The sequence below is a fragment of the Aspergillus eucalypticola genome (assembly GCF_003184535.1).
Source record: "Aspergillus eucalypticola CBS 122712 chromosome Unknown BO83scaffold_7, whole genome shotgun sequence".
Lineage (NCBI taxonomy): Eukaryota > Fungi > Ascomycota > Eurotiomycetes > Eurotiales > Aspergillaceae > Aspergillus > Aspergillus eucalypticola.
In genome coordinates, this window is record NW_020290281.1 from 475,861 (window position 1) to 495,911 (window position 20,051).

The 20,051-nt window shown below is 52.0% G+C and overlaps 7 protein-coding genes across 7 annotated transcripts; 6 read left to right on the forward strand and 1 right to left on the reverse strand.

Moving 5' to 3' along the window:
• Positions 1-53: 53 nt before the first annotated feature.
• BO83DRAFT_376742 (GNAT family N-acetyltransferase) lies at positions 54-1,277 on the forward strand. The gene is made up of 2 exons (XM_025530804.1): positions 54-285; positions 383-1,277. The coding sequence occupies exons 1-2, from the start codon at positions 246-248 to the stop codon at positions 865-867; spliced, it is 525 nt and encodes a 174-aa protein (XP_025390108.1). The 5' UTR covers positions 54-245; the 3' UTR covers positions 868-1,277.
• A 165-nt stretch (positions 1,278-1,442) lies between these two features.
• On the forward strand, positions 1,443-4,095 carry BO83DRAFT_376743 (anoctamin family protein). Its single transcript, XM_025530805.1, has 5 exons — positions 1,443-1,582; positions 1,656-1,812; positions 1,882-2,170; positions 2,234-2,665; positions 2,712-4,095. The coding sequence occupies exons 1-5, from the start codon at positions 1,498-1,500 to the stop codon at positions 3,960-3,962; spliced, it is 2,214 nt and encodes a 737-aa protein (XP_025390109.1). The 5' UTR covers positions 1,443-1,497; the 3' UTR covers positions 3,963-4,095.
• Positions 4,096-5,670: 1,575 nt separating this feature from the next.
• BO83DRAFT_224158 (uncharacterized protein) lies at positions 5,671-7,208 on the forward strand. The gene is made up of 4 exons (XM_025526847.1): positions 5,671-5,884; positions 6,164-6,179; positions 6,361-6,638; positions 6,691-7,208. Exons 1-4 carry the CDS (start codon positions 5,831-5,833, stop codon positions 7,192-7,194), a joined length of 852 nt encoding a protein of 283 aa, XP_025390110.1. The 5' UTR covers positions 5,671-5,830; the 3' UTR covers positions 7,195-7,208.
• An 878-nt stretch (positions 7,209-8,086) lies between these two features.
• Positions 8,087-12,902, forward strand: BO83DRAFT_406819 (putative RNA helicase/RNAse III; the record flags this gene model as incomplete). The annotated part of the gene is made up of 8 exons (XM_025533899.1): positions 8,087-8,384; positions 8,440-8,468; positions 8,526-8,571; positions 8,678-8,930; positions 9,049-9,196; positions 9,255-10,334; positions 10,388-10,550; positions 10,572-12,902. Exons 1-8 carry the CDS (start codon positions 8,271-8,273, stop codon positions 12,900-12,902), a joined length of 4,164 nt encoding a protein of 1,387 aa, XP_025390111.1. The 5' UTR covers positions 8,087-8,270.
• A 123-nt stretch (positions 12,903-13,025) lies between these two features.
• On the reverse strand, positions 13,026-14,761 carry BO83DRAFT_376748 (uncharacterized protein). The gene is made up of 3 exons (XM_025530806.1): positions 14,553-14,761; positions 14,253-14,488; positions 13,026-14,136 (listed from the first exon to the last, which is right to left on the reverse strand). The coding sequence occupies exons 1-3, from the start codon at positions 14,574-14,576 to the stop codon at positions 13,107-13,109; spliced, it is 1,290 nt and encodes a 429-aa protein (XP_025390112.1). The 5' UTR covers positions 14,577-14,761; the 3' UTR covers positions 13,026-13,106.
• Positions 14,762-16,695: 1,934 nt separating this feature from the next.
• On the forward strand, positions 16,696-17,693 carry BO83DRAFT_376752 (uncharacterized protein). Its single transcript, XM_025530807.1, has one exon. The coding sequence runs from the start codon at positions 17,151-17,153 to the stop codon at positions 17,523-17,525; it is 375 nt and encodes a 124-aa protein (XP_025390113.1). The 5' UTR covers positions 16,696-17,150; the 3' UTR covers positions 17,526-17,693.
• Positions 17,694-18,598: 905 nt separating this feature from the next.
• On the forward strand, positions 18,599-19,879 carry BO83DRAFT_461675 (uncharacterized protein; the record flags this gene model as incomplete). Its single annotated transcript, XM_025537267.1, has 1 exon — positions 18,599-19,879. The coding sequence occupies one exon, from the start codon at positions 18,599-18,601 to the stop codon at positions 19,877-19,879; it is 1,281 nt and encodes a 426-aa protein (XP_025390114.1).
• Positions 19,880-20,051: the final 172 nt, after the last annotated feature.

Genomic DNA, 20,051 nt, shown 5'->3' on the forward strand with positions numbered 1-20,051 from the left:
ATCTTGTCTCTTCAAAGTAGTTCTAGTTGACACTTGTCATTCTCGTGTTTCTGCGACCTTCCAGAGGACTCGATGTCAACCGAAGGGCGCAGGACAGTCAAAGTTTCTTTCGAGTAGGAGACATTTGCGGTCCCGACCGCACGGTGGGGAACGACAGGCGGGTCCTCCGGGGTCTTCATATATATTCGTCCCCGGCTTCTTGCAACATTTTGCTTCTCTCTGTGGCTATTGCACATACCGGAACAATGTCTGACCAGCCTACTATTCGCCTTGCGACTCCCGAGGGTAAGTGTTTCCCTCTGATGTCGTCAAAGCATGACCTCCGTTGGCCCATTGGCAGTGCCTCCGATCTTGACTAACCATGTCTTGGTTACCATTGCAGATGTCCCCATCATCCACCAGTTCATCTGCGAGCTGGCAGATTATGAAAAAGCCCTGCACGAAGTAGAGGCCACCCACGAGTCCCTCCTTGAAACCTTGTCCTTCCCCGACAGCCCGCCCAAGCGTGGCTCTGTGTACACCGCGCTTATAACCCCTCCTGCGACGGCGGAGAACCCCACACCCAAGCCTGTCGGCATGGCGCTCTTCTTCTACAACTACTCTACGTGGCGCGCAGCTCCGGGTATTTACCTTGAGGATCTTTATGTTCAGCCTAGTGCTCGGGGTAATGGTTACGGCTTCAAGTTGCTCAAGTACCTTGCCGCCAAGGTACTGGAGATCAAGGGAAGACGTCTTGAGTGGAGTGTGCTGAAGTGGAATGAGCCCAGCATCAAGTTCTATGAGCAGGTTGGGGCTAAAGCCATGGATGAGTGGACCAAGATGATGATGGAGGGTCCGGCGTTGAACAAGTTGGCGGAGGGATTGTGAACGATTTAGGAGCCTAATCACAAGATGCGGGAGGAAGTGGAGGGATTATTTATGCATGTATCCATCCCGATCGCAATAAACTGTACAGATTACGATTTTAGAATAATGTTGTGGCTGTGGCTTTCGAGCATCACATGAAATGATTGACCTCTTGGACTACTTTATATGGAGCCACTGGCAGATCAGCCAACAGGGATGAGTTCTCACCGCCCGGAAATACTCAGCAACAGAAGGCGGTGAAGGAAAAACAACATATCCAATCTGGACAAGGACTCTCCGGTGCATAAGCTAGCATCATCACCCCTCAAAGGAACTTGATGAACGATCAAGGCACACTGGAGCAGAGAGGATTGCTGATGAATGAAAGCATGGTGACGATTGCGGCGACGATCGGCACCAGCCACGATGAGGGCTAACCCTAAGCGCCAGATCGGATCGGTGGTGACGTCGTCATCGCGGCGTAGATCCCCTGGGAAAAAAGGGTAGCTCCTCCTAATCACTAGATTACTATTAATTACTGCGAGTAGATCCCGCTCCCCTGGGATACTCTCGATGCTTTGTCGACAGTGCTCCCTGTTCGTACTCATGATTCCCTGATTGCACTCGACATCCCTCTTTCTTTCCCATTCAATGGCTTCCACTCTCCCTCGGGACCCTGTGCATAGCAATCACTATGTGGACTACGTGATTCGCTACAACTTTGGTGGTGAGACTGGTAAGATGGCGGTGTGCCCCAGGCCAGCAATTCCCGGTGTCGCTCCAACCTAACCACCATTATCTATACTTAGACGCCGCCCATGCGACCGAGCAACTCGATCGACTACTGCGGAAACTCTTCGAGGTTGGACTACAGACTGAAGTGAGGCAAGGGGACGAATCGTCGCTGTTGATATTCGTCCGAGCGTCACGGAAGAAGAGCCTGAAGCGTGCCATCTATCAATCACGGTGAGCGCTTGCTCTTTGTACGGTCGGGTTTGGTCGTCTCTTACTGATCCGTCTATTTTATTTCACTAGCATTCGCGACTGGCTCTATGGCGTCCGCAATAACGAGCCCGAATCGGAATCCTCGGCGGAGGCCCAGTCGGAATCGGAGCGTTTGCGCGTTATCTACCATATGATCACTGTCCCCAAAGAAGCAGGTGGCGCTGGTATCACTCCGAAACATGGCGAATGGAAATGTGTCGATGCGATTTTCCCGCTGCATGATGAGGCCATGAATAAACAGTGCATGAAGGACTGGAGCCAGAAGACGTTTTTGTCGGCTGATGATTTGGATCAGATACGCAATACGTTCGGAGAGAATGTAAGGACAAGACTGGCCTTGCATGCGCACTTTATCTGCAGCTAATGGGTGTTCTACGTACAGGTCGGCTTTTACTTCGCATTCCTACAGTCATACTTTAGGTTCCTTATGTTTCCTGCCGTATTCGGTTTCTCTTGCTGGCTGCTGCTCGGATCCTTCTCCATCATATATGCGGTCGTGAATAGCTTGTGGTGTATCATTTTCATCGAGTACTGGAAGCGCCAGGAGGAGGATCTGAGCTGTCGTTGGCAAACAAAGGGGGTCTCGGTTGTGCGACCCAAGAGACGCGAATTCAAGCCCGAAAGGGAAGTTCAGGATGAAAGCACTGGTGAGGTCAGGGGGGTTTTCCCCGCGACCAGGCGGATGTATAGACAACTGCTGATTGTCCCGTTCGCTTTGCTTTCCGCGGTTGCATTGGGCGTTATTATCGCCACGTGCTTTGCCATTGAGATCTTCATCTCGGAGGTATACAATGGTCCACTGAAGACCTACTTGGTGAGTCTGAATCGCAGGTATTTCAGAAGGTCCGCTAACAGATCAGGTCTTCATTCCCACCATTCTGCTCTCGGCTCTCATCCCAACGATGAGCTCGGTCCTGGTGTCGATCGCTACGAAGCTCAATGACTACGAGAACTACGAGACTCAGCCTGCATACGATGTAGCGCTGACGCAGAAGGTTTTTATTATCAACTTTATCACCTCGTATCTGCCAATTATTCTCACAGCCTTTGTCTACGTACCTTTCGCGAGCCGGATCGTGCCGTACCTTGATGTTTTCCATCTGACTGTTCGGCCCTTCGTGTCGAAGGAAGATGCAAACTCACGGAGAACAGAATTCAGCATTGACCCGGACCGTCTGCGCAAGCAGGTGATCTACTTCACCGTCACAGCCCAAGCCGTCAACTTTGCCATGGAGACCATTGTGCCCATGCTCAAGCAACGTCTTTCCCGCGAATACAAGGAATACAATCGCAGAAAGCAAGGAAAGATTGAGACCGAGGATGGCTCCGAGGCCAAGAAAGAGGCATTGTTCGACGACCACCCCGACGAGACCAAGTTCCTGACCCGGGTACGCAATGAAGCCGACTTGGAGGACTATGACGTGACTGAAGATCTGCGGGAGATGTGTATCCAGTTCGGATATCTGGCCCTGTTCTCTCCGGTCTGGCCTCTCGTCCCTGTCTCCTTCCTGGTCAACAACTGGGTAGAGCTTCGGTCCGATTTCTTCAAGATCTGCATGGAGTGCAAGAGACCCTGGCCGCAGCGCGCCGATACCATTGGACCCTGGCTGGAAAGCCTCGGCTTCCTGTCGTGGGTCGGCAGCATCACCAGCTCCGCCCTTCTCTACATGTTCAGCAACGGCCATGAAGGCCCGAACGGCGAGCCTACCGGTATCCGCGGATGGGCACTGTTGCTGACGATCTTCTTCTCCGAGCACATCTACCTCATGGTTCGGTATGCCATCCGCGCCGCCATGGCCAAACTGGAGCCCCCGAACGTCAAGAAGGAGCGTACGGAGCGGTACCTCATGCGCAAGCGGTACTTGGAGTCGACGATCGCGGCGCGCAGCAGCGATGACGAAGGGGATGAGCATGGGCCGGATCAATCCATGGAAGTGCCTGATATTACGCGGAAGTCATTGGAAGAGGATGCTCGTGAGTGGTCGACTCACGACATTGACCCGGCGGAACGGTTCTGGATGCGACAGAAGGGTTGGAAGGAGTCGGCGCATGTTGGGGCCACTATCATCAAGACGCTGGCGACTGAGCCCACGGTGAAGAAGGAGCAATGATGGGGTGTCTGATGACGAGAGAGAAGAGGAGGACGTGTCATAGTTACTGACGACCGCGGGTGTCACGAACGTAGTATATACATGGGTTATGAGTGGGAGCTGGAACTTCTCTATTGTCTATATGTGTCATGACGTTTGATCGATGTACTTAATCATTATTCAGGTCGCTGGTATGTTGTGGTTCGATGTGTACTTACAAGCAACAGACTGTCTAAATGTCAGTTCAAGTAAATACATGCATACAAAGATTTATTATCCAAGTGTAGCCGACTAATTGAACACCGAAGAAACTACTAGTACTATCCTCAAAACGAACCCCCTCATCCACCAAGTCTATATAGTCCAACACAGTCAGCCAGGCAGTACGAAGCATGCAACGGCAGAACCCCCAACCCCGACCGCCCTTCCCACCGCCCAAAGCGGCAGAAGCTAGTCGACCTCGATGAAAAAACCTCGGATTTTGTCGGATTTTAGACTATACAGATCCCCCAACACTCATCTGAAATCTGTATAAAAATTGACCGCCTTTGGGTGGTATGGGCAGAAAATGGTCGCTGGGACTCGAGCCTGGACTTGGCCATGGCTCACCCAATGACATTACGTCCTACGGTCCAGCCAATTCTCGGCTGAGTCAGAAGACCTTTCCTTCCCCACCTACTGGCCACTGCACTGCAGTTCAGGCATCGGCATTCTTACCCCGATGGATCCGACATTCCTAGTGACACCGCCCGGATGCCGGCGGAGGGATGTAGTAAGTGGTTGAAGATCATTTTACGTCCCGGGTGTTGTACGTGGGTGTAGCTCCGGTTGGGGTGGGGGGATTTGTTGAGGATTTTTGCTTAATTTGTAGGGGAGTTGATATTACTCATGTAGTAGATTGCATCTATGTAGGTCTCGTCGGAGAGAGTGTTTACTATGCAGTGGGAGATTCCGTGAACTGCCGGCAAACTGCTATTTAGGTGACTAAGTTAGTGTTGTTGTGTGGAAAGCGATGAGTCAGCACATGCCGGATCAGTCATCAGCCGTGTGGTCAGGTAGAACACTGTAGAAACAGAGAACAAAGAAGTTTGAATTGTTGAGGGGAAAGAAGGAGGGGATATTTGTGTAATGTTCGGGTTTAAGTTAGGAGGGAGTAATGAGCGAATGAAGAGATGGTAGATGTTGGGAGAAGCCAGTAAACAAAGACGTGAGTCTCCTTGAAATGCAAGCTTGGACACCTGAGGAAGCAAGGCAAGTAACTTGACTGACTAGTACTAAGTAGTACTACGGTGGTAGTACCAGTGAAGTTCACCGGGGGAAGGGCCCTTTTTCCCTCGGCGCCAGCCACTCGCCCTCCTCCATTTTTCCCACACGTCACTTATTTTCTGACTGATCCTTTAACTAATCTTCCCTTTCCCTCTCTCGCCCCCTCTCCCCCCCTCTCGTGGTCAGCTCTTCCCAGCACTTCCCGTCACAACTCGCTGCTTACGAGATCACTGCCTCTCATAATTACTACTAATCTGCCCACACCCACTTTCCCACCCCGGTTATCACCAATAATAGTCAGCAGTCAAACTGCAATCCAGTTTAGTTAGTCAGTTAAGGCACCTCCCGCGTGAGCAACCTTTACCTAAACACTCCCCCTGCCTACTAGCGAAAACGAGCTATCTCCGAACTGGCTCGCTCTCTCTCGTTCTCTGCTTACCTCATCGTCCTTCCCCGTTTATCCTACATCGTTCCTCTACATCCTCGCCTCCCCCTCGAAACCTCCAAGGAAAACGTGTGAATATACTGGCCGAGCTCGTCGTCCGCCCTTCTCCTCTTCGTGAATTGATCCTGTCGTGTCTTTTTTCCGGCGCGTCTCCGTTGTCTTTTGATCTATTGCCTCGATGCAGCCCACACTAGCCCCAGCGCCGCATCCAAGTATGCAAACGTCTGCTCAGGTAAGCAGCCTATGCTTGTCGCGGTTTGTCATCAGATCGCGTCTGTCCCATCTTGGTCTTTCCCCGTTTCCCCAGATTCGCGCAGCTCATGTCCCGAGCCGGGAGCTTGAGCTTTCTGGTCGTGTTCGTGACTGCCATCGCCCTGTCTGTCGGACGAGCGATGCCGGATCACGCCCACGTTTTCGCGACACGGGGGCCTTGAAATGCTCACCGGTCGCGTCAATCGGATATACATGAATCATGGAGTATATAGATGCTAACTGTAGGGTTTCTTGATAGGACCATGCGGATCAGGGTAAGTGAGACCAGCTTCTCATCGCGAAGGAATAGGGGAGAAAGAAAAAGAGACAAGCAGGAGGAAAATCGCCCCAGCAGTCATCGCGTCATCGCGTTTGCGGGCTGCTTACTGCCTCACTCCACTTCCCTGGCCTAGTATGTGTTTATATTAAATGCTGACTCGCGTGTCTGATCTCCAGTGCTGCATGACCAGCTCCTGGCTGCTCACCAACATCTGTCGCACCCACAGCAGGCACGTCCGCAAGGTCCGACCGCGCAGCCTCCGCATATGCAACCCAACACCACTAGCCCTCGAGACCAGAACAACATCGACCCTGCCATCTCCGGCGCTGCAATGCTCAGTGGTCCCCCTCAGACTCCTCCCCAGCCAGAGCCTACGGGCCAGGAATCCCCCAAGACATATGGCAAGCGACCGCTGTCGACTTCCAAGCGCGCTGCCCAGAACCGGGCCGCACAGGTATAGTGAACCCCAATGCCTGGGATTAAGGGTTTGGACTGACCAAAAGCAGAGAGCTTTCCGTCAGCGCAAGGAGAGCTACATTCGCAAGCTGGAGGAGCAGGTCAAGGAGTTTGATAACACGAACGAGACGATGAAGCAGCTGCAAGCCGAGAACTACCAGCTCCGTGAATATATCATCAACCTGCAATCGCGCTTGTTGGACTCTCAGGGCGAGGTTCCCGAGCTGCCTGGCAACATTGATCTGAACCAGCCACGAAATGATATCTCCGTTCCCCCGCCGGGGGCTCCGGCGGCCACCGGTCCCGCTCCTGGTCCTGGTGGTGCACCGCAGCAAATGCAGGTCCCCAACCCCGGTGCTGCCTCGAACGAAGACATGAACTCGCTGAATCGCATTGCGGTTGCTGGCCTGGGAATGCGCAAGCACCCCAATGAGGAGGCGAACTTTTTGGGGAACAACTTCCAGGCTCGTCGCCCACGCAATGACGACGGACAGCCCGATGGGTCTGACGCCACGAAAACGGAGCCTGGTCACGGGTTGCCCGTTGTATCATGAGTGATCCGGATATGTTCGAACTCGATATTACCCTTGATTGTTGTCGCCTTTCCTGTATTCTGTTGACTGCGAACGCCCGAGATATATCATCAGCTCATTGCTTTTCTGTTTCGATATTCCTACCGTTGTCGTATCTTCTGGTGTATGGCGTGATGTAACTAGGTATCCATTCTGGCCTCGGAAGGAGCGGTGTTTTGTGCTTTCATATTTGATGTTCATCCACAGCGTCATCAGCCACAGGAGTCTCCTGGGACAGAGGAAGTGCACCGATAGTTGTGAATGCAGTTGGGTGCTTCTATCCCGTTTGCTGATTGCCAGATGCATTAGCAGTGGGCACAGGAGGCTTCCGGTATTTCCCCGTTTCAACACTTGCATACGATGTTTGTTAGAGAGGGCCCTTTCCTACCAGAGGGTTCAGGAAAACAGACTGCTCGACTTGCTCATAGTAATCTATCTGTGTCTGCTCTGAAGATGCTGCCCTCCTTCTCCTGGTTATGTGACAGTTCAAGACAGAACCGAATATCAATCTATTCCGAAATTGGGGGATGCAATAAGTACTACTTCTATAGTTCTGTAGACTATCCATTCACGATTTGACTCTCAATTCTAGCAGCCCGATCCAACAAACCAACCAACCAGTATCCAACCAAGCTTTCGGCTTCCCAAATTAAACCACGAACCAATCCACAGTGGGAGCGTTATCTCCAAACCCAACCCCAGAATAAATACCACTGTGATTAGCGAATGAATCTATTGATAGTACTACTAGTAGCTGCATAAGGCCAACCCCGCCAGGGCCAGCCAAACCAACCAAGTTTGTCCAGTTTGTTTACCCCACCCCTACTTTAGTTGAGTCTCTCTAGTTTCTCTCTCCCCTCCACTCTGACGCCTCCTGGAACCAAATATTAGTTCATTTGAGATGAGTTATTTGTTTTGATATTCTCAGCGTCTCTTTCTCCTTTCTCTCTTTATCGTTTTACCCTCCTGCTGGGGCCTCTTTTCCACCAGCATTTGTCTCTATCGTTGTTTCTGCCCCAGTTTGCTTTTCTTCCCAGTGATACCCCGATGACAGCAAAATGACTGCTGCTGCGACTTTACTTCCCGCCGGCGAAGATGCGCCCGCATACCGCCCGCGCAGCTACCAGGTGGAGATGTTTGAGGCGAGTTTGAAGGAGAATATCATTGTCACGGTATGCCATATTTACTCTACCCGGAAGGGTTCAGGCTAATAATATGATATTGTAGATGGGAACTGGCAGTGGGAAAACTCACATGTATGTTTGTTTCTCCACAGTGGAACTTTATATTTGAAGTTGACGGTTTCACTGCAGCGCTCTGCTGCGAATCATGAAGGAGCTGGAGAGTAATCCGCACAAGGTGAGAAAAATAAAAAATTTAAATTAAAATAGGATGTGAAAAAAATAAAGAAGGATGTGAAGTTATCTTGGCTCATAAGTCATTGACTTATCATGCGTTGCTCCAGTTAATCTGGTTCTTAACACCCACTGTCGCTCTATGTCTGCAACAATTCAAATTCATCTCCGACAATATCCCCGCCGTCCGTGCCCGGACCCTCACCAGTCTAGATAAGGTCGAGCTCTGGACTGAGCAACCCATCTGGGATGCGATCCTGAAGGAGATGCAAGTGGTGGTATCCACGCATGCGGTTCTTGCCGATGCGATGAGCCATGGGTTCGTCAAGATCACCCAGCTGGGTCTGATAATTTTTGATGAAGGTATAGTAACGCGATGCCCTAAATCCGGAGGTTATATGATGTAGGGGGCTGTGTGTGTGTGTCGGTGGGTATACATGTGTTTGTGAGATGAGAATTGCTTATGCCGTTTCATTGGCAGCCCATCATTGCATGCGACGCCACCCTGCAAATAAGATTATGCAGGACTTTTATCATCCTGCGCTGGAAAGGTATGGCGCGGAAGCTGTGCCCAAGATTCTCGGCCTCACGGCTAGTCCCGTGGTGAGATCAAATAAACAGGAGCTACTGTGAGTGTAGTTTTGGCGTGCAGGGCAGGGCAGGGCAGGGTAGGGCTGACCAGATCAGGAAGATTGAGTCAAATCTTGATGCTGTGTGCAAGACACCACGGACTCATCGGTCAGAGCTTATGACGCATACCCATCGGCCACATTTGCAGCAGATATTGTTCACCCCGGTGCTGCTCGATGACCTACAGGCTGGAAGCAGGACTTTGAAAGCTCTTGTGAACGCCTGGACGTCTATGAGACTCGAGGATGATCCGTACATCAAGAAGTTGAGAAAGAGCCCTCTTGACGGGAGGGCGTTACAGAAAGTCCTCGAGTCCGGGAAGACTTATTGTAACGATCAGCTGAAGAGATTTGCAACTAGAAGCCTGCACATTTTTGAAGAGCTTGGGGAGTGGGCTGCCGACTACTTCATATATGCTTCTGTCGAGCAGCTCAAGGCGGGAGCCGATAATTCGGTGGATAGCATGGGCTGGACCGATGAGGAAAAGGCATATCTTTTAGATATCGTCTCGAAGCTACCCACCCCGAATATTGACCTCACTCCTTCCGACCCGGATAGAATACCTATTTCACCGAAATTCCGATCCCTGCTGGAATTCTTGGATACAAAGGGAGAGCCCAACTTCTCCGGTCTAGTATTTGCTAAACAGAGGGCTACAGTGAGTGTAATGGAAAAGCTACTGTCTATTCATCCTGTGACCAAGCATCGTTTTCGATGCGCCTCCTTCGTCGGCTGGTCCGGCGGAGGTAGCAAAGACGTTCTGGGTGAGCTCCTCGACGCCCGTATGCAGCGTGATACACTGAGCGAGTTCCGGACCGGTCAGAAGAACCTGATTGTTGCGACGGACGTATTGGAGGAGGGCATTGACATTAGCGCTTGCAGCGTGGTAGTCTGCTATGATAAGCCGCCGAACTTGAAATCGTTCGTGCAGAGACGAGGGCGCGCGCGGCACAGGCAATCCACTTATGCCATCATGTTCTCTACAGATGATGAATCTTCTGCACTGAGCAAGTGGGAGGACCTGGAACAGGCCATGATCGAAGCGTATGAGGATGACGAAAGGCGACTGCGCGAGGCTTGGGCCCTGGAGGCTATCAACGAAGAAGTGGTGGAAAGGCTTGAGGTGCCATCTACTGGGTATGGCTCCGCACAGCACTCTCAAATTGTGTACTGATGCTGATATCTTCCAGTGCTGTCTTGACGGCAGACACCGCTGTTGCACACCTCAACCATTTCTGCGCAGTCCTGCCGCGCCAACCGTATGCGAGCAACGAACCTGAATTTTCATACGAGAAAGATGATGCAGATCTATTGAGAGGTACTGTCACATTGCCGTCCTGCGTCCATCCCGGAGTCCGCCGTACTCAGGGCCAGCGATGGTGGCAGACCGAGCGAGCAGCTCGGAAAGAAGCAGCCTTTCAGGCCTATAAACGTCTCTACGAGTTTGGTCTTCTGAGCGATCATCTACTTCCATTCAAGAGGAATTTAGAGCTTAAAGAGACCGATCATACGAACCTGCCGGCCCTTGTGGAAGTATCGGAACAGTACGATCCATGGGTCGACTGGGCTTGTTCCTGGTCATCCCCTGATGTCCACCAAACGCAAATTGCCATAAGGCACAACGGGGACTCACACATGTGTATCAGGTTAACCAGTCCGACAACTCTACCGCCGGTTGAACCGATGACCTTATTCTGGGACAGCGAGACAACCTATACGTTAGCGTTCAACAAAACGAAGCGAATGGAAGGGATCGCCGCTGACAGCATTGAGAATATGAGACTGGCAACAGCACTATACCTCCAGGCTGCAAGCTCTAGACAGCTGAGGCCCGAACAAGACTTTGTGACTCTGTTTGGGCCCGACCTTCCCGACCTTGAGTTAGCAGAATGGCTCAAGAAGCACGTCGGGTACGAGCCTGCTTTAGAGGTCTACTCTCGCAAGGACTTTCCTATGATAATGGGCATTGTGCGGGACCGCCTACGATACAATGAGCCTATGGTATTCAAACGGTGGGTTGTATCTGGACAGGATGACACACCCATAGTCGAGCTCGAATGTGACGCCGTCCCAAAGCGACGAAACCTTTTGCATCGGCAAACATTAGCTGCTAAGCAACTTGATACTGAAACCCCTGATATCTCCTCAAAGACCCGTCTTATTCTTGCGGAAAACTGTACCATAGACAAACTTCCCTATGCCGAAACCATCTTCGGCCGCTTCATATCAGTTATACTGGATAGACTAGAAGCCACATTGGTTGCGACTAGATTATGCGAGACCATTCTCCGCGATCTCGAATTCTCCAGCATTCGTCATGTCATCACAGCCATCACCGCGCCCAGCGCGCAATCACTCACCAACTACCAGCGATACGAGTTCTTCGGCGACTCAGTCCTCAAATTCACCGTCTCATGCCAACTCTTCTTCCAGCACCCCAACTGGCACGAAGGCTACCTCTCCGAAGGACGAGACGAGATCGTCCAGAACTCGCGTCTCGCCCGAGCCGCTCTCGACGCCGGCCTCGACGCCTTCATCATGAACAAGATGTTCACTCCCCGCAAATGGAACGCCCCCCTCATCTCCGAAAAGGTCAACCTCACCCCCAAGCAACGAACAATGTCCACCAAAGTCCTCGCCGACGTAGTCGAAGCCCTAATCGGAGCCTCCTACATCGACGGCGGCTTCGCCGCCGCCCACGCCTGCATCCACCGCTTCCTCCCCGAAGTGAACCTCGAGCATATCGACCGCACCACCACCACCACAGCCCCAACTCCAGAAGGCATCACCAACCACACCCTAAACGACGACCACCTAATGACGCACATCGGCTACACCTTCACTCACAAATTCCTCCTCGTCGAATCCCTCACCCACCCATCCTGTCAATTCGACACCACCACACAATCCTACCAACGGCTCGAATTCCTCGGCGACGCCGTCCTCGACATGGCCATCATATCGACCCTCCTCTCCCACCCCCACGAAATCCCGCAAGGCCAAATGACCAAGATCAAACACGCCGTGGTCAACGCCAACCTCCTCGCCTTCTTCTGCATGGAATTCGCCCTCACTGAAAAACGCTCCACCGTACAAATTACCCCCTCGGGAACCGTCTCCCTCAACCCCTCCTCCACAGACCACAAACTCGAACTCTGGCGTTTCATGCGCTACCAGGGCGTCCATCTCCAAACAGCCCGAGACGCAGCCTTATCCCGCCACGCCTCGCTCCGCAAATCCATCATTAACGACCTGCAACACTCCTTTTCCTACCCCTGGAAATATCTCTCCCAGCTCAATGCAGATAAATTCTTCTCCGATATCATCGAGAGTATTCTGGGTGCTATATTCATCGATTCGCATGGGAATCTGGCTGAGTGTGAGAAGTTTCTGGAACGGTTGGGGCTGTTGTCGTATTTGAGGAGGATTCTGAAGGATGAGGTGGATGTCATGCATCCGAGGAATATCGCGCAGCAGATGGCGAAGGGGGAGATTAGGTTCGAGGTGGTGAGGGTGGTGAATGGGGATGGTACTGCTGGTGCTAGTGGGGAGGATGATGGGGCGACGTATCGGTGTACGGTGACGATGGCGGGCGTGGAGGGCGTGGCTGTTCTTGTGGAGGGGTGTTTGACTAGTGAGGAGGCGGAGATTACGGCGGCGGAGAGGGCAGTGGAGATTCTTGTGGGGAGGGGGTGTAGTTTGTGATTAGTATCGGGTTGATGGGGATGTTGGGTTATTTGGAGTTAGGGTTGGTGTTTGTAGTTGAGCGATCTTTTGGATATGAGAATGACATACACTACTGGCTCTAGTTCTACTTTAAATATTAGTCTGGATAACATGACCTGGTATTGATAATAATGCCACACGAATAAACTAACTACAATACAGAACAGCCTTAGTGGCATATCTTCAACCCTTCCTTCTTCCACCCTTCGCCCGAGATCGCGTTACCCTCTTACTGGGTTGTGGTTCGGGCTCTTCCTCAACCTCATTCTCACTCTCCGCCGACTGCTCTGCCTGTTCCTCTGACGTCTCAGCTCCCTCGCTGTGCGACTCGAGCTGATCATCTTCGCTACCAGTAGCAGCCACCATGACGCCGTCATCCGTTACATCTCCTCCCACGGACGAGCGGGTCTCTGTGCCATCAACGCTGCCACTGGAGATATTGGACGACTGCTGCTGTTCCTTGCGGATGCCCGCCAGGACCTTCTTCGCCTCGCTTTCCTCGCCGTTCCATGCGCCACAGTTGCCGCATCTCCAGCGGCCTAGTTCTTCAAGTGTCTTGATACCCGGGGGCGCCTGACCGTTGACAATCCGACAGGTGGAGCAGATCAACGCGAGCCGGTTCTTGGGCTGGGTTTCATCTTCACCTAGCAATACGTCCAGCAGGCGGTCGTACCAGTGAGACTGCTCCACATATTGTGGGGGCGTACTGGAGAATGCGTTTGGAGCGAATCCGGGCTCTTCGAGGCCCATGTTCATGTTTGGCGATCTCTGCTGCTGTGGTTGTTGTTGGCCTGGGAAATTTTGCGGAGACTGCTGGTAGTGCTGGAATGCGACTGGCGGGGTGGCAGGCGGCTGGGGAGAAGGAGGGAATTGCTGCGGTGCTGGTCGTCGGATATTCGCTGTCGGGGGCGGGGGGATACCGGTGCGCTGGACTTGCTGCTGCTGCTGCTGCTGCTGAGATGGTTGCCTGCGCTTCGCTCCCTCGGACTTGTTTCGCTTGGCGTCGCCAGACTTGACCGAGTTTGAGCGCGCGGGTTTGGGCGATTCCCCGCCGTACTTTTCTAGCAGTTGTTGGGTCGAGTTCCAGCGCGTGGCGGTCTTCAGGTCCTCGATGGTTTTCTCGCGTTGTTTGTGGAGATCGTCGAGGTAAGCCTGGGTTTTGGAGATGCGGTAGTCATAGTAGCGGGTGGATATGGTGCGGATGAGATAGATCCTGTACGAGAATGGTGGTTAGGAGCAGTGATGCAGGTGTGACGCTCCGCAATAGGGGTGGGGTGGGGGGTGGCAGGTCGCAGTGAGGGAGTAGATCAGGGGGGATTATGAACGTACAGGATTGGGCCACCGATGATCGCGCCGTATTCTGTTATTCCCCAATTCTGCCACCCGAGGACTAGAGCAATGATAATAGAGTAGAGGAGGTAGGCGAAGGTGGTGTAGAGAGTCCAGAGAGCTTTGAAGCGGCGGGCATGTTGACGGTGAAGGTCGAGACGGGTGGTGGCTCGGGTGATCTTGGCGGAGAGGGCAGCGAGGGCTTTTTCGAAGGATGCTGGAGAGGTGTCCTCGGCCTGAGAATGAGGGAATGGTAAATTGGTGGACTGGAGACTGGCGGTGGATGGGGACTGGACTTACCCTGAAGGGCCACAGGGACACCATGACGGGCTATCTGTCTAGGGAGTGTATCGGGGAGTAATCTAATCGAATAATACAGGTCGCACTAGGAGAAGGACATGGTAACTGAACAATAGGAAGCTTGAAAGAAAGACCAGGGTGGAATGGAGAGAAGAGAAAGAGAGAGAAGGGAAGGAAAAGAGAGGCGGAGAGGAAGGCGTGAAGAGGAAGAGCGAGTGGATGCAGGCAGAAAGTGAGACTCGCTCCATCGACGTCAACGTCAGCAGCTCCCGCGCACAGACCAACTTCTTTCATACATTTTCTCTCCATCTTCCCTTCTTCTTCTTCCCACTGTCTTTCTTCTCCTCTCCGTCTCTTCCACTCACCGCTATTACTATACCCCGCTGGTTCAACTTCGCTACTGTGATCCTTTCTCTTCAGGATAAGTTTCCAACCACACAATTTCAGCAGTGGTCCCGCTACATTGCCAAATCGGGCTCCGACACGATGATCTCTCCATCGCCGTTATGATAGTCTCCGCATCTAGCTGGACAACATCAATTTCAATAGTAATCCAGGCCAACCTGGGGGAATGATACATACTGTGGGATTTTTGGTATGAGCGCAATAGCTCTCATACCTGCCCAGGGACATCAACAGCTTCCGCTTGGTCATCCAGTCACGCTGCCCGCGTGACTCGCAGGTCTCATTGCTTGTTTTAGAACTCAGCTGGTCTCTGCTCCACATTACACTTGAGTAAAGAATTCCCAACTTCTTACGGACACAGTAATGAATCCCTTCGAAGCCAGACTGAAGTCAGCTATATAGAAAGGTCTCGGTCTCGTGACGAAACACGGCCTAGCGTTTCCGCAAACCTTTTGCAAGCCTTATAGTTTTGCCTGCAAAACGAATGCAGCTAATCACTCCATGACGGGATTGTCCCCGTTTCTGTTCCGCGACATAGCGTGTGGATTGCACCTGCGGTGCATCCAAGCAAGGGTCTTCGGACGTCTCCCTGTCTGCCAACATTCCGTCAAGCTCGCCACTCTCTGATCGGAAGATCTTCAAACTACCCTCTAGTGCATCACCGGCAGGCTGGTAGTTATCTACCAGGCCTCGCGTAACCCTGAACCCCTTCACTTCTCGTCGATATCATAAGCCCGGCTCCCAAGAAGCGCCATGGTAGCCCTTGTAGCTTCTAGCAACTCTGGTAATGACCGCAGTCATCATCATCCCATCGTCGAAGCCGCAGTCATCTAGTCACACAAGGCAATGTCGGATAAGGCTTTCTGCATAGACACATCGTCTAGCTCAAGGGCTCGCATAGGACACAGCCCCAGGTGGCTCGCATGCTGCCGCAGGGCTGCTGCCAGTGCACCTTCGCAGCCTTCATCTTCTGGGCCTGATTCTTGGCTATATGTAGACCTGCCAAGCCTCCAATGCCCGTAAGCACGCCCAAATCGTCCGACAAAGCAGCCTAAAATCCTGACTACAAGTTCTCTCCACAAAACTGAAGTCGGTCATCGTTTCAGAGGGCGAGTTTAGTCGTTCAGAGTTGTCGCAGTGAATTGGTAGACAATTTCATATCATGCAAGGGTCATCTACATCCTGGCGTTCGTTCATCGTTACAACCCAGTTCTACGCCCGGGTAACACCGATGCCTCCGAGTCATCCGAACTGAAGATCCAAGATGACGCATGTTTAGGATCGGCGTCGATCCTCATCGCAAGAATTGCTGGGATGTCCGGGGAAGTGAGCGATGTCGCAGGGATGTTACATTGGGGAAAGTATATCGTCCTTCCCGTCGTCTTTATTTGGCATTGCCTTACGGCACCAGCTCGTATTCCTGAACTCCGCCTTAATTATTCCACTTCCCTGGTCTGGCAAATCATTTGATCTGCCATTGCTAATGAACATTATGAGCATCGTACATTATGAACACGATACTTAATCGCAATAAAACATGCCACTATGTAGGGAGCATCACCGGTATCGAGTGCGGCCTGCAATGTTCGTCGATATGGACTTCTCGTATTCACGCAACAACACGAGCTCTCCACCGCACCATTTCTACGATTGGAGAGTGAAAGATCTCCGACTCGCCGTCGCATCGACTCGATGCTGAAGGTTTGAGACCTGCATCTCACCCTCACGTGCCCACCGTGAGATGTCATAAATATCGGTCCCGATTTAGCAATCAACCATTGAGATGTCTTGTATTCGACTCTCGGCGGTGCCGGAAAGTCCATTCAGAGATCCCTGTCTCATGACGTCGGTTCAAATTAGTCTACACTCAGCTGTAGGCGAGAGGTCGTGAATCCAATCGACGTCAACTAAAGTCATGGAACGCCTGAAGCCGTGGCAGGGTGTCCACGACCCGGCAGGAAGTGAGACAGATACGAAGAGCCAGAGACCGCATGACAACCTCGACAAAATATAGTATATATGGCCTTCAGTACAAGGAGCGAAAGGGAAAGGTATAAAGTAGGCCTTTTCCCTCGACATTCAAGGACTATTCCAGCAACAAAACAGCATTCCATCCCAACTTGTCTCTTGACCATCATCATCAATTAACCATCTAATTTCCCCTTCAATCAACCACCTCCTCCTCACCTCAAGATGAAGTCGATCAGTACCGTCCTCATTGCCCTCCTGGCTACCTCCGTCTCTGCGGGCCCTATCATTCCCGTTGTGACCATCGCCCTGGCCAACGACCAGACTGGTGCACAGGGCAGCGCCGCCGTCCCCGCCGACGGCAGTGTGCAGAGCATCTCGGCTCTGTACGGAAACACCGGAGTCGGCTCTGGTGGTGTGGTCAAGGCCTCGTCGGCGCAATTGACCAACTTCCAGGCGAACACCAACTGCGTGATCACGAACTACGGATCGGTTCTGGGTACCCTGAACTCCCGGAACACCTATGTGGATCTGGACGGAAATCCGAGTGCTGCGCAGCCGGTGGACCTGAGTGCTGCCACTGTCAAGTGCACTGTCTAGACGCTATCGCTACAGTGGAATGCCCCTTAGGATAAATGGTGGGAGGGGCTAGATTTTGGGTCATATTGGTCAGAGAGTGTCAAAGTCTAGGTTTATTGGGGAGGTAATGCGAGGGATTTCGGGTTACTCATGTTGATATACAAACAATGAAGTCAATCTTCTGCCATGCAATGACATGTAGTTCTCATAACTGTCCCCGTAAAGATCATCACAATGCAGTAGATGCCACACCATCTGTTTTGCCAAGCACCAGTCAATAGCAAATATATTAGAGTTGTCCTTGACAAATGACAGCCGGCCCACAATAAAACCTTATCTAGCGGCCAAACCCATCCGAGGGCCATAGCTTGCCTGTCTGGCTCCGGATCCGAGTCCCCGGACATCTCCTCGTTGCTCAACAGGAGATGGACCTGTCTTCACAGTTGTCTGTGCGTATCCCAAGACTCCGTCGCATAGGTCAACCATAATGCATCAAATAGCTCTATAGATTATAATGTCTCCCGGAGAGAATCGTCTCAAGTTAGTAGTAGTCCAACAGAGCATTATACAAACAACCTGACTCACTCCATAATTACATAGATGACTACTACATCGGCTCACATTTCCAGACCAGAATATCCGACCTCGCGACCAACTGATCATCAAGTGGATGAAATGCCCCCCCAATCTGTCCCCCCATCTGTCACTACAAACCAACATGACGATTTCCCGTGGGCCTCGAGAATTGTTGCTTTGTTCGTAGCTTCGCAGCTCCGCAACGGACGGCTCCAGACCCTTGCAGGTGCCGCTCTCAACCACGGATCCAAGGATGAACATATCAGAAACCTTATCTGCGGTTGATTGAGGGTTAGGTCTATGCAGCCCCCGGAGATGTTTTCTCCTACATCCACATTTGGTTCGGATATAGGACTTCAACTTCAGCAGTTGAGATACACACATTCTAGTTGAGTCTTTGTTGTACTCATACCCATAGCATAGCCCTCATATCAACCCTATATCATATAAACCAACAAGGTCTTCATGGCACCCAATCCCCCATCCCCAAATCAGATAATGACCCAACTACCACCACCATGAACACCACCACCACCACCACAACAGAACCCTCCGCCTCCACCCTCCCCCAACCCGACATCTATACAGCAATATCCCTCCTCTCCATCTCCATCTTCACCTGTCTCCTCCTGTACTACCTCATCTTCGACCTCTCCTTCTTCCCCCCAAACCCCCTAAAAGCACCAACCACAACCACCCTCCTTACCACAATAATAACAACAACAACAACAACAACAACAACAACAACAACAACAACAACAACAACAACCCTCCTCTCCACTACCTTCACCATCCTCCTCCTCTTCAACCTCCCCCCCAACAACCCCGCCGTCCGAATAACCTCCGCCATCCTCCTCGTCCTGGCCACCACCACCTCCAGCATATCCAACACCCTCCTCCTCTACTTCTCCCTCCCCCTAATAACAATCCACCAAAAACCCTCCGCCGCCTACTTCCAACTGAAAACCCAACGGATCATCCTCTACGGCATCGTGGCATCCATCCTCCTCTTCCAACTCCCCCACGTTATCGTCGCCCCCGCTGCAGCCACCCTATACAAGAATGGCCACTGGTCGCGTGCCGTTACTATCCTCGAGCGCATCTCGGTGACGGCTTATTGCGGGAGAGAGATACTTCTCCTGGGGTGTTATGCCTGGGGTGTGGTGAGGTATCTCCGGCCGGTTGTTGTTCACCAGTACCAATATCAATCCTATACGGGAGGATATGGGAACGGGAACGGGAGACAGTTACTGTATACCCTCCTAATGGCCGGCTGCATCTCGCTCATCCTCAACATAGCCAACATCACGGCCGTGTATGTGGTTCACACCGCTGCGGCAATGGCTTTTTTCCCCTTCGTGGTTAGTACGAAGGTGCTGGTTGAGGGTGTCGCGGTGGGGAGGCTTGTGGGGTTTGTTGCGAAGAATACTTCTCTTCACTATCATCATCAGCAGAATAGTATTTATTCGGTTACTGGGTGTGCGAGTCAGTCGAGGAGGGGCAGTACACAGCCGCTTATTACGCAGAGGGGTTCTGTGGCGATGATGTCTGGGGGGTTGGGGAGTAGTATTGGTGAGGGTAAAGATGGTGGTGGTGGTAGTGAAGGGGAAGGAAGTCCCGGGGGTACTTGGGGAAGGGAAAAGGAGTGGCGGTATAGGAGCAGGATGGGATCTGTTGATACGGTGGTGTCTGTGGCGGAGCCGCCGATGGCTCATTCGGCGGATCATTTGGTGCAGGAGGTGGTGGATTTAGAGGGTAGTGCTGGTGCTGGTGTTAGTCGGCGGACGTCGGTTGTATAAATGGGTGGGATTGTTGGTGGTGATGATTTTGTATAATATTTTTTTTTTTTTGGATATTGGTATGGGGTTTTGTTTGTGATTTTATTACATCTTGGGTTGTGACTAGATATATTTGATTTATCAAGTGGTCTCGTATGAAACGTTGAACTGGTCCCCTCAAGCACACGCATAC

Coding starts and splice junctions, on each gene's coding strand:
- BO83DRAFT_376742 (XM_025530804.1), top strand. CDS start 246: ATGTCTGACCAGCCTACTATTCGCCTTGCGACTCCCGAGG. Junction 286..382: donor TCGCCTTGCGACTCCCGAGG/GTAAGTGTTTCC, acceptor TTACCATTGCAG/ATGTCCCCATCATCCACCAG.
- BO83DRAFT_376743 (XM_025530805.1), top strand. CDS start 1,498: ATGGCTTCCACTCTCCCTCGGGACCCTGTGCATAGCAATCACTATGTG. Junction 1,583..1,655: donor CAACTTTGGTGGTGAGACTG/GTAAGATGGCGG, acceptor ATCTATACTTAG/ACGCCGCCCATGCGACCGAG. Junction 2,666..2,711: donor GTCCACTGAAGACCTACTTG/GTGAGTCTGAAT, acceptor CTAACAGATCAG/GTCTTCATTCCCACCATTCT.
- BO83DRAFT_224158 (XM_025526847.1), top strand. CDS start 5,831: ATGCAGCCCACACTAGCCCCAGCGCCGCATCCAAGTATGCAAACGTCT. Junction 6,639..6,690: donor CCCAGAACCGGGCCGCACAG/GTATAGTGAACC, acceptor GACCAAAAGCAG/AGAGCTTTCCGTCAGCGCAA.
- BO83DRAFT_376748 (XM_025530806.1), bottom strand. CDS start 14,576: ATGGTGTCCCTGTGGCCCTTCAGG. Junction 14,489..14,552: donor TGTCCCTGTGGCCCTTCAGG/GTAAGTCCAGTC, acceptor CCTCATTCTCAG/GCCGAGGACACCTCTCCAGC. Junction 14,137..14,252: donor ATCATCGGTGGCCCAATCCT/GTACGTTCATAA, acceptor ATTCTCGTACAG/GATCTATCTCATCCGCACCA.
- BO83DRAFT_376752 (XM_025530807.1), top strand. CDS start 17,151: ATGAAGTCGATCAGTACCGTCCTCATTGCCCTCCTGGCTACCTCCGTC.